This window comes from Sarcophilus harrisii, chromosome 5, assembly GCF_902635505.1.
Source record: "Sarcophilus harrisii chromosome 5, mSarHar1.11, whole genome shotgun sequence".
Classification (NCBI taxonomy): Eukaryota; Metazoa; Chordata; class Mammalia; order Dasyuromorphia; family Dasyuridae; genus Sarcophilus; species Sarcophilus harrisii.
The window spans coordinates 84,701,281-84,712,916 of NC_045430.1; the positions used below are offsets into that span (position 1 = coordinate 84,701,281).

Consider the following 11,636-nt stretch of genomic DNA (forward strand, 5'->3'; position numbering starts at 1 on the left):
AATGGAAATGTTCCAGATTGTACCAGCTGTAGCCATATAGTTGACACTTGCTGGAGCTATTGTAGAAAGGCAGGTTTTTATGTTACCTAAGGATATGGAAGAGGCAGGAAGAGAAGCAAAAGATGCATTCTAGAGCAAAGTGATAAAGAACAGCAGAAAGGGGAGGTGACACCAAGAGAATCTGGGCCTCAAAAACCATAACACTAGAGGAAATATGAATCAAAGGTCAAGGGATGGGAGAGGCAACTTTGCACACATAAACATATACATACCCATCTACCAAAACAGTAAATAATTAAGTCCTAAGGAACCTCTTAGTTCATCTACTCCAACTTTATTTTAGAGCTGAGGACCCAAGATGTAAAGTGGCTTGCTCAGTCATACAGGTAGCAAATGGTACACTGTGGACCAGAACCCTGGCTTTCTGAATTCAAATACAGGGCTTGTCCCATTACTGCATATCTCCCATATGTAGGACCCCTGATTAAGGGCTTAGAGATCTAATAAACCAAATTCTGACAACTACCAATGCAGGGCAGTAGAGGACAACAGGAACATCACAGGAAAGGCAGGAAGTCCATAATGGAAGGAGTAATGAGTCATGCAGGTAAAGAAAGAACTGAGGTTCCTTACTAGACAACTAGACAACTTGTTTGAAAGATAAAAGATCTATAAGCTGAGACCCAGATGGAGTGGGGAAACCCCCAATGTACTAGGCCTTGTAGAGAGAAGGGTGTATCATACTAAAGGCTTTACATCTAAGAAATGTTTCATTTCAGAATAATAACAAGTGAGAACCAAAGTTTAACTGTCACAACCAGTAAAGCATCAGAAAAACAAAAGAAGTGAGAAAACTTAAATTCCCAGATTGTGGGGGGAGGGAAGGGAGAGAAAGATAAGAAAAGGGGTCTGCAGAGGGAGAATTAGACAGACTGGTTGGTTATAGGATCCCCTTACTACTCAGGAAGAAACAACTTCCCACCCTTCTCCAAGTCTGTCCTTCTTTATGCCTTTATTCCTTTTTTTTTTTTTTTTTTTTTTTTTAAATTTAATAGCCTTTTATTTACAGGATATATACATGGGTAACTTTACAGCATTAACAATTGCCAAACCTCTTGTTCCAATTTTTCACCTCTTACTCCCCCCACCCCCTCCCCTAAATTATGCCTTTATTCCTAACAGGGTCAAAATCACCCTCTCCCAGACATTTCTTCCTTTTTTTGCCTCATGGATTCTGCCCCATTCTCAGCCCTGCTTTCTGGATCTCCTAGATCTCTCGACAGATAAAGCCCACTTTATTCCTCCCCTTCTAGGTATTTCTTTCTACCATACAAATATTCTTCCTCTTCTGGTGTTTCTTCCCCTTTCCTTTTACTTCTTAGCCAGGATCCCAAGTCCTCAAACTTTCTGTTTCCCCCCATCAGCCGTATGTGCTCTCTCTCCCCCCATCCTGAGTTTCCCTGTACTTCCCCCCATCTTCCTAGTCTCCTTGCACTTTCCTCTATTCTCTCTATGCCCTCATCTTCAATCCCTCTGTTTTCTCTGCTCCCCCAACCTCAGGCTTCCAGTGCTTTCTCCCCTCATTCTCATCTCCCCTGTACTCTTCTCCCTCATTCTCTCCATTCCCCCGGACTATTCACTAGTCTCTCCCGTATCTTCTCAGTTCTCCTCTCAGCTCCGCTCTTCATTCCCCCATCCTTTGGGCCCCCTTGTACTCTTCCTATTCGCTGTCCTTCCTTATTCTCCCCCCATTCTCAACCCTCTTGTTCTCTCTTCCCCTTCATCCTCTCAGTCCCTCTGTCCTGTGCCCCATCCTTGGAACTCCTCTGTACTCCCCCCCCCCAATTCTTTCAGTTTCCTTAACTTTGCCCCATCCTTTGAGCCCTCCTATTCCTCTTCCTCCCTCCCCCCGCCTCTCAGCCCCCTGTGCTCTCTCCCCCAGTCCCACTTGGATTCTCTCCCATAAGGGTTCCTCCCCCTCCATCCTCTGCCCCTCTTTCTTTAGCTCTTCATCCTACTCGGTCTCCCCTCCCTCCAAGACTACTGACCAATCCTTCCCCCCCAGGCCCAAGGGGGTCATGCCCCCTCCCCCCCCTCCCCACCCCTTCTTCCTTCACCGCCCTCTGTTTACCCCCAGGCCCAGGCCCAGGGGACCCGAGGCATCCCAGGCCTCCCCCCACCCCCAACACTTCACGCCCTTGCCCCCTTAGGCCCCGCCCCCAGGCTGCTTGGGCCCCGCCCCCCGCCCCCCGCGCGCGCCCAGGCCCCGCCCCTCACTCACCTGAGGCGGCGCCGCGCGCGCGCGAGCGGAGGGGCGGGAAGGGGGGGGGAAAGTGTTGGGGACGAGGGGGGCGGGGCAGTGGGGGGGGAAGCCCCCCGGCCCGGCCGGCTCGGGGCTGGGGGGTCACGGGGGGCGGGGTCACTGAGGCGGTGGCAGCCAAGCCGGAGCCGGGGTGAGGGCGTTCGGCGGCGGCTCCATCTCCATCGGCTGCTTCACCTGAGGAGGGACGGACCCCCCCCTTGGGCCCCCCCCCATCACAGCCGTCCCCCCCTCCCCCGAACAACTTCCGGTCCCACTGCCAGGCGACAGGCTTCGTGGCCGAACACCGAGCGTTCCGGAGCCGGGGAGGCTGCCGGGGAAAGGGAGCGGAGCCAGGTGAGAGCAGCCGAACACCGAGGGCATCGAGTCGAACTGGCGCCCTCCGGGGGGTGGCAGTGTGGAACTTGTACCAGCCTCTGTATCTACCCGTATGATCGGCATCATCCGCGTTCAACTGTAGGATACCCCTGCACGCCACTCCCACCCAGGCTTTCTCCACCCTGGGGGGCTTCACCAAGGTCTCCGGTCTGTTAACAAGAAATTTAGGACGGGGGAAGGGGAGTCCCAAGCCCTCTTGCTTTCAGGTAATCTTTGGCTCGCTCGCAGAGATTCAGTTCAATCTTTAAATCAGCGCCTTCACACTCGGAGAAACAAGGAGTAAAACTGACAGCGCCCTTGCCCTCTAAGAGTTTACTTTCTCCTGAGATGGGGGGCGGGGCTTCGTTGGAAGAGCTCCAGCTTGTCGGCTCTCTGCCCAAGTTAGAAGGGACTCTACACACTATTTATTCCATTTTACGGAGGAGTGAATTGCAGCTGAGGGAGGTTAAGCAAAGAGCTGTGAGGATAGGCTGGGAAAAGAAAACTTAAGGGACTTGGTTTCCTTAAATCTTACGTGTCTTTGAGTAAATTGTAACCAGGATTTAAAACTCAGGTCGGCCGATTCAAAATTCAGAAAGTTTTAAAAAACAGTTTTATTGAAATCTTTTGATTTTACATTATTTACATTTACAAATAGGTATTATCCCTTCCCATCCTCTAGAAAACCATTCCTTATTAACAATGGGAAAGAAAATTAAGGCAGAACTAACCAACATTAGGAAAAAAATACATTACATTCAGTATTCTACACCCAACTTCACCCACTTCCAAAAGAAAAACAGGAGGCGTCTTCTTTGAGATCAAACTTGCTAATTATAACTTCACAGAATTCGGTTTGGATTGTTTTATTTTTTTTTCATCTATATTTTGTAATTATGTATATTGTTTTGGTTTATTTCATTTTACTTTAGATCATTAACTCTTCCCCTGCTTCTTTATATTAATCATATTCATTGTTTCTTATAGCACAGTATAATTTTGTTAGGCATCTTCTATGTTAACTAGTGTGACCATGCTGCCACCCCTTCTTTTAGTGTACACAATTCTCACGTGTGTACAGCCTCCAGTGTGCTATTTCCTTTCCTACTCCTTTCCTGACCGTTCTGCCCAGGCAACAAGCCTATATAAACAGAATACTTTGATAAAATTTAAAAAGAGGCTTACAATCCCCTCCTCCCCCTTTTTTTCCCCTTCCCATCTTGGGAACAGGTAATAGTGTCTCTCTCTATACATTATGTATAAAGGAAGACAAAATAAGGCCTCAGAATCAACAGGCATATTAAAAGAGTGGAGAGAAAAGTGATGGTGCTGGTATAATTACATTATTTCTGTCCAGCAGCTTTCAACTCACTCAGAGAAGAGTCTGGAGAAACATGAGTATGAGGTAGATATCACAATGGAATAAATATAGCAAAAATCATCAATATTCATCCTTGAAGTTAGGAGGAAAGCAGGATGGAAATGTGTATGCTTGTAAGTGTTTAGGAAGGGGATATTTGTGTATATTTGTGTATATGGGAGGGGTGGAGCTACCCTAGAAATTGTCTGAGAAGTAGAGAAAACCAGAGGAGAGTTTTTGATTATCTATTGAAAAGGGAAGAATTCAAGAAATAGTTAGGAAAATTAAGAGGTTGAGAAGGGTGATTTATAGTGTATCAAGGCTGCAGTAATTGTTTTTATGGGACTACCTGAACATGGACACGGTGCCAGGCATTACTGAGCACACCTCGAAGATTCCAGATAGGGGCCACAGTGTCGGGTTGTACATTGTATCCATCATCTACAGCCTTGCATATAATGTTCAGTCCCTTCTTCCCAGGAGGCACTGATGCTGTCAGGTGCCACAGCCGCCATGCCCAAGCTCTCCTTGGTGCCTGTGCCTCCCCCTCCAGAGTTGCCACTTGCCAGGTCAGCCCACCATCCAGAGATACATCTACCCTGATTATGGCCCTGCCTCCTCCACTCCAAGCATAGCCCTTCACAGTTACCTCCCCTGGCTCTATTGTTTGCCCTTCCCTGGGCTCTGTAATGACTGACTGGACAGGGAGTTCCTGAATGGCTGGAGCAGAGTCAAAGTCCACTGTGTCCCAATCTACCGAGGGACTGAAGCCTTTGTAATCACGACGTTGCCAATGACTAGGGCTTTCCTCAGAACTGATACTCACTTTCCCCAGCCACTTGACATGGCGGGCACCCACAACACCAGGCACCACCACCCTTACTGGGAAACCATGGTCAGGGGGCAATGGCTGCCCATTCATCTCATAGGCCAGCAGCACATCACTTTCAGGGTCCATGGCCCGAGCCAGGGGGATGGAGGCTCCATAGGCTGTCCCTGTGGGATCAAAGTCCAGCCCTTCAAAGCATACATGGGCTTCAGGACCATAGGGTGAATGACCAGCTTGAATCAGAACATCTCGGAGCCGAGCACCACCCCATTGGGCTGTGCTGATAGCTCCTGCTCCCCAGTTTAATCCTTTTACAGACTTAATTTGGGCCATCTCACTGCGCCGATTACCAGCACACTGCAGGGTGACTGTTACCTGGTGCTTGGGGAAGCGACGGAGGTCATCTAGTGACAGTTTCAATGTCTGACCTCCTGGGGGCCCTTCCACTTGCAGCTGATATGTGGTAGGGTCTAGGGTGGGTACTGGCAGGTGATTTCGGGTGAAAAAGAGAGGATTGGGTGTGATATAGCTCTCACCCAAGAGCTCAAGGGGTGGTTCTGCATTAAAAGGCTTCTGGCTGTTGATCTGGAGAGCAGGGTGTCTTGGGGGATCATTGGCAAAAGGGTCAGTGGAAACTAGATCAGAAGATTTTTCCTCATCAGGGCTTAGCTCCCCAATCTTATATTGGGCTAGGAGTTCACGAACATGTGGCTGGTTATGTACTGCATAGAGAGCCCAGAAAGGCTCTAGCGGTCCCCCTGCAGCAAGCATTAATTTAGATGGTCCACCTGGGTGTATGGCCACAAAATCAGTGACGTCAAAGACCTCATTGCCCAGGGTTACCCAAACCCGCTTCTCAAGGCTTCGATGATAGCTCACTTCTGCCTTTGTGTACATAGGTAGTGATTCCTCGGCAGCCTGTGGGATGAAGGAGAGAATTCAGAAGGAAAAATTATGACTGATGCTATAAGCCTTTTCTTCTCCCCAAACCCAATCCAGATAGGGTATGGAACCAGGGAATCTGGGACTGGGATTAGATTTTCAAATTGTGGCATACTACCTATGTGTTACTGGATAAGTCACTCTCTTTAAGCCTCAGCTTCCTCAGCTGTATAATGGGTATTACTCTTGTACTACCTATATATATATTAATTAAAGCTTTTTATTTTCAAAACATATGCATGTATAATTTTTCAACACTGGTCCTTGCAAAACCTCGTGTTCCAAATTTTCCCCTCCTTCCCCCAACCCTGTCTCCTAGGTAACAAGTAATCCAATATATGTTAAACATGTTAAAATATATGTTAAATTCAATATATATATATATATATATATATATATATACATATTTATATAGTTATCTTAGTGCACAAGAAAAATCAAATCAAAAAGGAAAAAAATGAGAAAGAAAACAAAATGCAAACAAACAAAAAGAGTGGAAAATGCTATGTTGTGATCCACATTCAGTTCCCACAGTCCTCTGGGACTGTGGTGTAGATGATTCTCTTCATCACAAGATCATTGGAACTGGTCTCAATCATCTCATTGCTGGAAAGAGTCACGTCCATCAGAATTGGTCAGTTTAATCTTGTTGTTGCCATGTACCATGTATAAAGATCTCCTGGTTCTGCTTGTTTCACTTAGCATCAGTTCATGTAATCTCCTGGCCTCTCTGAAATCAGCGTGCTGGTCGTTTCTTACAGAACAATAACATTCCATAACATTCATGTACCACAGTTTATTAAACCATTCTCCAACTGATGGGCATCCCCCTCAGTTTCCAGTTTCTTGCCACCACAAAAAGGGCTGCCACAAACATTTCTGCTCTACCTACCTTACAGTGTTGCCTTGTGCAAATACTTTGTAAATGTGAAATTCACATGAAAATGTGTTAGAATTAGCCCTAGCAGCAATTCCTTCTCTCCAAAATGTGGCACAGTGAATAGAATGGTGGACCTGGCATCAGGGAGAACTGAGTCCAAATTTGGCCTCGTGTGTTTTATGTGATCCTGGCCAAATTTTATTTCTGGCTGCCTCAGTTTCTTCTAATGTAAAATGAGGATCTTAATAGTACCTATGTCCCAGGGTGGTTGTATTATATGAGATATTTGTAAAGTACTATACAAGCCTAAGAGTCCTATATAAATGTTAGCTAGCTGTTATTTAATTCAACAAACATTTATTATTATCTTGCAAATCAAGGAACTTAGCCACCTTTCCACTCTACCTTTTCTCTGTGGTTTCCATAGGCTAGTACAGCCCCAACGCCCAGGAGAGCCCCTGCAGCTGCCCAGTATCCAGAAGGAGTGCTGCCATTAGAAAAGTGAGGTGTGCGCCTTTGGAGATGAGAGGAATTGCTGGTAAAGAAGACGTGGGGATACAGTTTTGGGACAACGAACCTGTAAAGAGGGGAGATTATTAGTAATACTCCCTTACCATGCCTCAAAACGAAGGAGCTTCATGCAAGGATTTGTCAGGTTGATGCCCTCCATACCTATTCAAAGATGAAGGTACAAGATGTCCTGGGCTAAGTGATAAAGGAAACTACATGCCCCGGTCTTTTAATTTCCTAAGCTAAAACTTGTTCTTTCCCAGGAGCAGGTAGTATTAGAAGTATGCAGCTTCCCTCCTCTGATTTATAATCTCTCCTAGTTATTAAAGGCAGCTAATTTCCCCAGGCAGATAAGATAATACATCATAAAATACTGAAACAAGAGGAAATACAGAAGTGAGAAACTGTTCTAGGCATACCTGGCATAACTGTCAAACCTGGAAACTCGAAGACCAGAGACAGCAACTCTTTGTAGCAACAGCATTATAGACCCCGGGTTTCTAGGGGAGAAGGAGAAGGAAAAAAGAATTACCTAGGAGTAAGGGCAGGAGAGACTTTCAGAAGCAAGACTAGAGATAAGAGGGGTGATGAAAGGAACTACTACCAAATTTCATTAAGAAAAAGATAACTGAGTCCAACCACAGTCATCAGAGAGACCGACTGTACTAAACATTGTCTTCTTTCTTTCAACCTCCCTCTGGTCTAAGTGCCCACACTGTACACTTATGCTATTACCAGAAAGCAAGTTTTGCTTTGTTTTAATTGGGGAGCAAGTTTAAATAGGGAGAAATAAGATAAAGCAGACCCCTCATTCTCCACTCAAAATACATTAACTGAAAATCAATATTCCTGAGTCCCCACCCCATCCTAGCCATTCAATTCTTCCTGAGCTCGGCAAACTTAAGGGGTTATTGTCCCAAGTGTCACTGAAGAGACTGACTTCCTTTCTAGAATAGGGAACAAGGGAACTTCACAATTCTCACCTCAACCGTTGTCTCCTAATCCTTTAGATAGAATCAAAGGAGAAGAGCAATAGACGAGGAAGATATGGGCCCACCTGGAGTGTTCCGTGCCTTTTGAAGGAGAGGAAAGTTGGAGTTAAACAACTGGGGGAATCAGTCCAAGAAACCCGAAAAAGTTACGAGGGATACCAGGGAAAAGAAATCAGGCGGGGAGATTTGTGACGCTGGAAAAGTAGAGGAATGTAATTCTAGTTCTTAGCACCCGACTCTCAGCACCCTTTACATCACATATGTGGCCCTTTGGGAGGAGCAACTACTTTTTCTAAAGTGAGCCCTGTCAATGCCTCCCTGTCCTGGTTTGGCGGGGAGGCGGTCTTCTAAAAAGCAACATCGAGTCGGTGGGGGTAACCTACAATCTATTTCCTCTTGTCTCGCAGGCAGAGCAGGAGCAGGAGGTGGCTCTTAGAATAGGGGGACAGCTGCCCTGGCCCAAGGTACATGTGAAGGAGGGACAAGAGAAAAGGATTCCAAAGCAACCTTCTGCACCCCACCCTTACCCCACTCCCACCTATGACGCAGGCACGTGCCATACTAGAATTCCACATATAACAGCTCTCCCCATCCTCCCCGAGGCTTCCCTCTCCCCCGTTCCCCTTTCCTTCTGTCCTCCCCGCCCCCGCCCCAGTCTCCTACCCGGAGCAACGTCGCAGCAGTTGCAGCAGCAGCAGCGATTCTTCAGCTCGAACCTTAGTCGGAGAGGGCGGAGATTCCCGATGGTGACGTCAGGGTCACATTTAAAGGACCACTTTCGCCCTGCAGTTATTTCTCAACTACCGAAGAGAAAAGGAATCCCACGGAAATAGCAAATAATTGAGGGCTGAGAATTCAGGTGCTGTCTTCCGAAGTTCCCTGGGTTAATGCTTTAGTTCTAATTAGGGGGCCAACAGGTTTGGGGAAATGAACAGGTCAGGTGGAAGGAGACCCATTTAGTACCAGCAACCGCAGTAGGAAAAGGGAAAAGATATGTCGAAGATTAGGTGATTGGGGACGACACCCACCAGTAACTCTAATCAATAGCCAACGTTCAAGAAATATTTATTAAGCATCTACTGAGTGCAAGGTATTGTGCTTGGCGCCGAGCATACAAAAAAGAAAAACAAGGTTCCTGCCTCCCAGCAGCTTACATTCTATTGGACAGGATAGATGTGAGCTTCAAGACTAATCGGGTCTGAGAACTCATCTATGTGGATTATTTTCTCAAACCATGCTGATAGCATGCGAGACCCCTACAAATCCGCCACTGGGGAGTCCACTAGATGTACCTAGGGGGTCTTCTTGCGTTCTTGCGATATGTCTTAGGTGTCAATAATAAAGGGTGGAGAGTGATGGAGGCAAAAGAGAGAGCCAGTATTATGAGAACAGTTACAGCTGAGGGGTTCAGGGAAGTTTAGTCTGAAGCAGACGTGAGATTCTTACGAGGCGGAGGATCGAGGGATTGCATTCCGGGGAGATCCACAGAACTGGTATGTCCTGTTTGAGTAGCATCGTAAAGAGCAAAGGGGGTGGAGCGGGTAACTAAACCAAGGCTAGAAAAGGAAGCTAGAGAGAGATTTGAGATCACACCTATGCCTCCATATGGCGATTTTGGAACTTATTCTTTTCAATACCCAAATACTGAAATCCATCCGGACATCAATTCCCTATTTTCTCCTTGCATGAGCCAGATATTGGAGTAGAATCTAAACAGGACTCCATTTTTGTCTTTAATTTCCAGTGTTTAGTGCGGTGCCTTGTTCTTGGGCACACCGTCTAACTGAGCATTCTCTAGCCTGCAATTTCAAAACGTCTTTTTAAAAAATGCTATATAGGCTCCTGCTTTCGCCTTCTTACAGTTCCCTTCCGTGACCGTTTACCCCTTGAGGATATGGAATCGAGGTCAAAATTAGATTCTCACTTCTCCAGGTCCCGGGAGAACTGCAATCAATGGGTCAACAAGCAGTTGGGGAATCTTGTCTTAAGACATTCCCACATCGCCCCCCAGTGACAGGATGATCCAACTACAACATGACAAGTCAGACTGCTTCAGTCATGCTCCTCTCTCTACAGAAAATGCCGGGTTGGTGAATAAAAGTGATAGTAATGTGAATGGTGAATTAGAGGGTCCTGGAAGTACTGATTACAATATTAAAGGCCTGGTGCACGTGAAACCAATTTAGAGAGTATAATAAAAAGCTGACGTAGTAGCAAACTAGACTTGGGCACTAACTAGTGGTCCAAGAGGCCCGATCCCCACCTATCTTACTGGTATTCTTTTGAGAGCAGTGCAGAGGAATGCATAAGGAGAAAAATCTGCTCCTGCTCTTCTACTTTCTATTCCTTGGACATGTGGAAATCCTGCTTTCTACTTTTGGTACAGGAAAGGGAAATTTAGAAAAGAGAATATCAGGAGACAACTAGTCCATGAATTTGGATGGGAAAATTTTTACCTTATTTTCACCAAATTTTAACTGAAGTTTATTATTTCCCTCAATTTTGAATTAAAAAAAAATTATCTGACAAGGGGGCTATCGTTTTTATCACACTGCCAAAGGGGCTCATGACACAAAACACCAAAAAAACACCACCCCAAAATAATAACTTTGGTCATTTTTGAAGCCTCCTTCAATGTCCTGGAGGAGATGGAAAATGGAATCAAACTAGGCATTTTGATTCAATTTAGTTGCCCCCTTCTCTTCCAACATCTAGCTTCAGCTAGAAAAATATTAGGAAAGAAACACTAATACACTTTTTTCCTCTTTTTTCCCTCTTTTCTTTTTTACTTACATTAAATACATTGGTAAATCAGCAGGTGCATTCTGTTACCACGATTGTTATATTTAGGGAAGGGAAAGGGAGAAAGACAAATGGTTTCTTGGAAGCAAAAAAAAAAAAAAAAAAAAAAAAAAAAAAAAAAAAAAAAAAAAAAAAAAAAAAAAAGTCAAAAAAACCCATAAAAACAATTGATCAGAAAAAAAAAAAAAAAAGCAAAAAAATTAAAAAACTCCCAAAGCCCAGTAAAGCTAGTCTCACTGAGCCCAAAGGCAAGCAGAAAAGGTTGGATGAATGGGAAGGCAGTAGACAAGCCAAAGAAGCTAAGGCCAATCCTGTTCCTTAAGTATATATACGAGGATGGGGAATGAGTGATGGAGGCAGAAAAGAGAATCTTCTGGGGAAAACACTTCAATCCCAAGGCAAAGAGATACCCTCACCCCAAAGTGTAGACACACAAATATGCAGAGACCCAGAGATCCCTCCTACTTCCCCAGCTTTTCTGAAGTATGCTGGGTGTTTCCATGTTCGATCAGTTGATGGCAACCTGAAAGGAAGGAAAAAGAATCTGCCAGGCCCCTGGGGATGTCACTGGGAAAAGCTCAGCTGAAGGGCCTAAGATGACTCCAACAAGGACATAGGTCTATAAATTTCATAGCTTTTTTTTC

General features: G+C 45.5%; 2 protein-coding genes and 1 long non-coding RNA gene across 8 annotated transcripts in view; 1 reads left to right on the forward strand and 2 right to left on the reverse strand.

The window, feature by feature from the left end:
- Window positions 1-2,397, reverse strand: part of IKZF4 (IKAROS family zinc finger 4) — a 30,419-nt gene extending 28,022 nt beyond the window's left edge. For 2 of the 4 annotated variants that reach the window (XM_031941206.1, XM_031941207.1), the window contains exon 1: window positions 2,282-2,305. The gene's annotated coding sequence lies outside the window, so the exon portion shown is untranslated. Of the gene's footprint in view, window positions 1-2,281 lie in introns of all 4 variants that reach the window. The other 2 variants (XM_031941210.1, XM_031941209.1) reach the window with 2 other exon arrangements.
- Window positions 2,398-2,662: 265 nt separating this feature from the next.
- LOC100919966 lies at window positions 2,663-10,690 on the forward strand. Of its 3 annotated transcripts, XR_004229981.1 has the most exons (5): window positions 2,663-2,904; window positions 7,116-7,376; window positions 8,209-8,487; window positions 8,598-8,654; window positions 10,123-10,690. It is a non-coding gene; the product is annotated as an uncharacterized LOC100919966 (long non-coding RNA). The 3 variants fall into 3 exon arrangements; XR_004229980.1 differs by having other exon boundaries at window positions 7,116-8,487; XR_004229982.1 differs by having other exon boundaries at window positions 7,116-8,335.
- Window positions 3,693-8,271, reverse strand: SUOX (sulfite oxidase). Its single transcript, XM_031941205.1, has 4 exons — window positions 8,182-8,271; window positions 7,618-7,698; window positions 7,094-7,265; window positions 3,693-5,784 (listed from the first exon to the last, which is right to left on the reverse strand). Exons 2-4 carry the CDS (start codon window positions 7,680-7,682, stop codon window positions 4,375-4,377), a joined length of 1,647 nt encoding a protein of 548 aa, XP_031797065.1. The 5' UTR covers window positions 7,683-7,698; window positions 8,182-8,271; the 3' UTR covers window positions 3,693-4,374.
- Window positions 10,691-11,636: the final 946 nt, after the last annotated feature.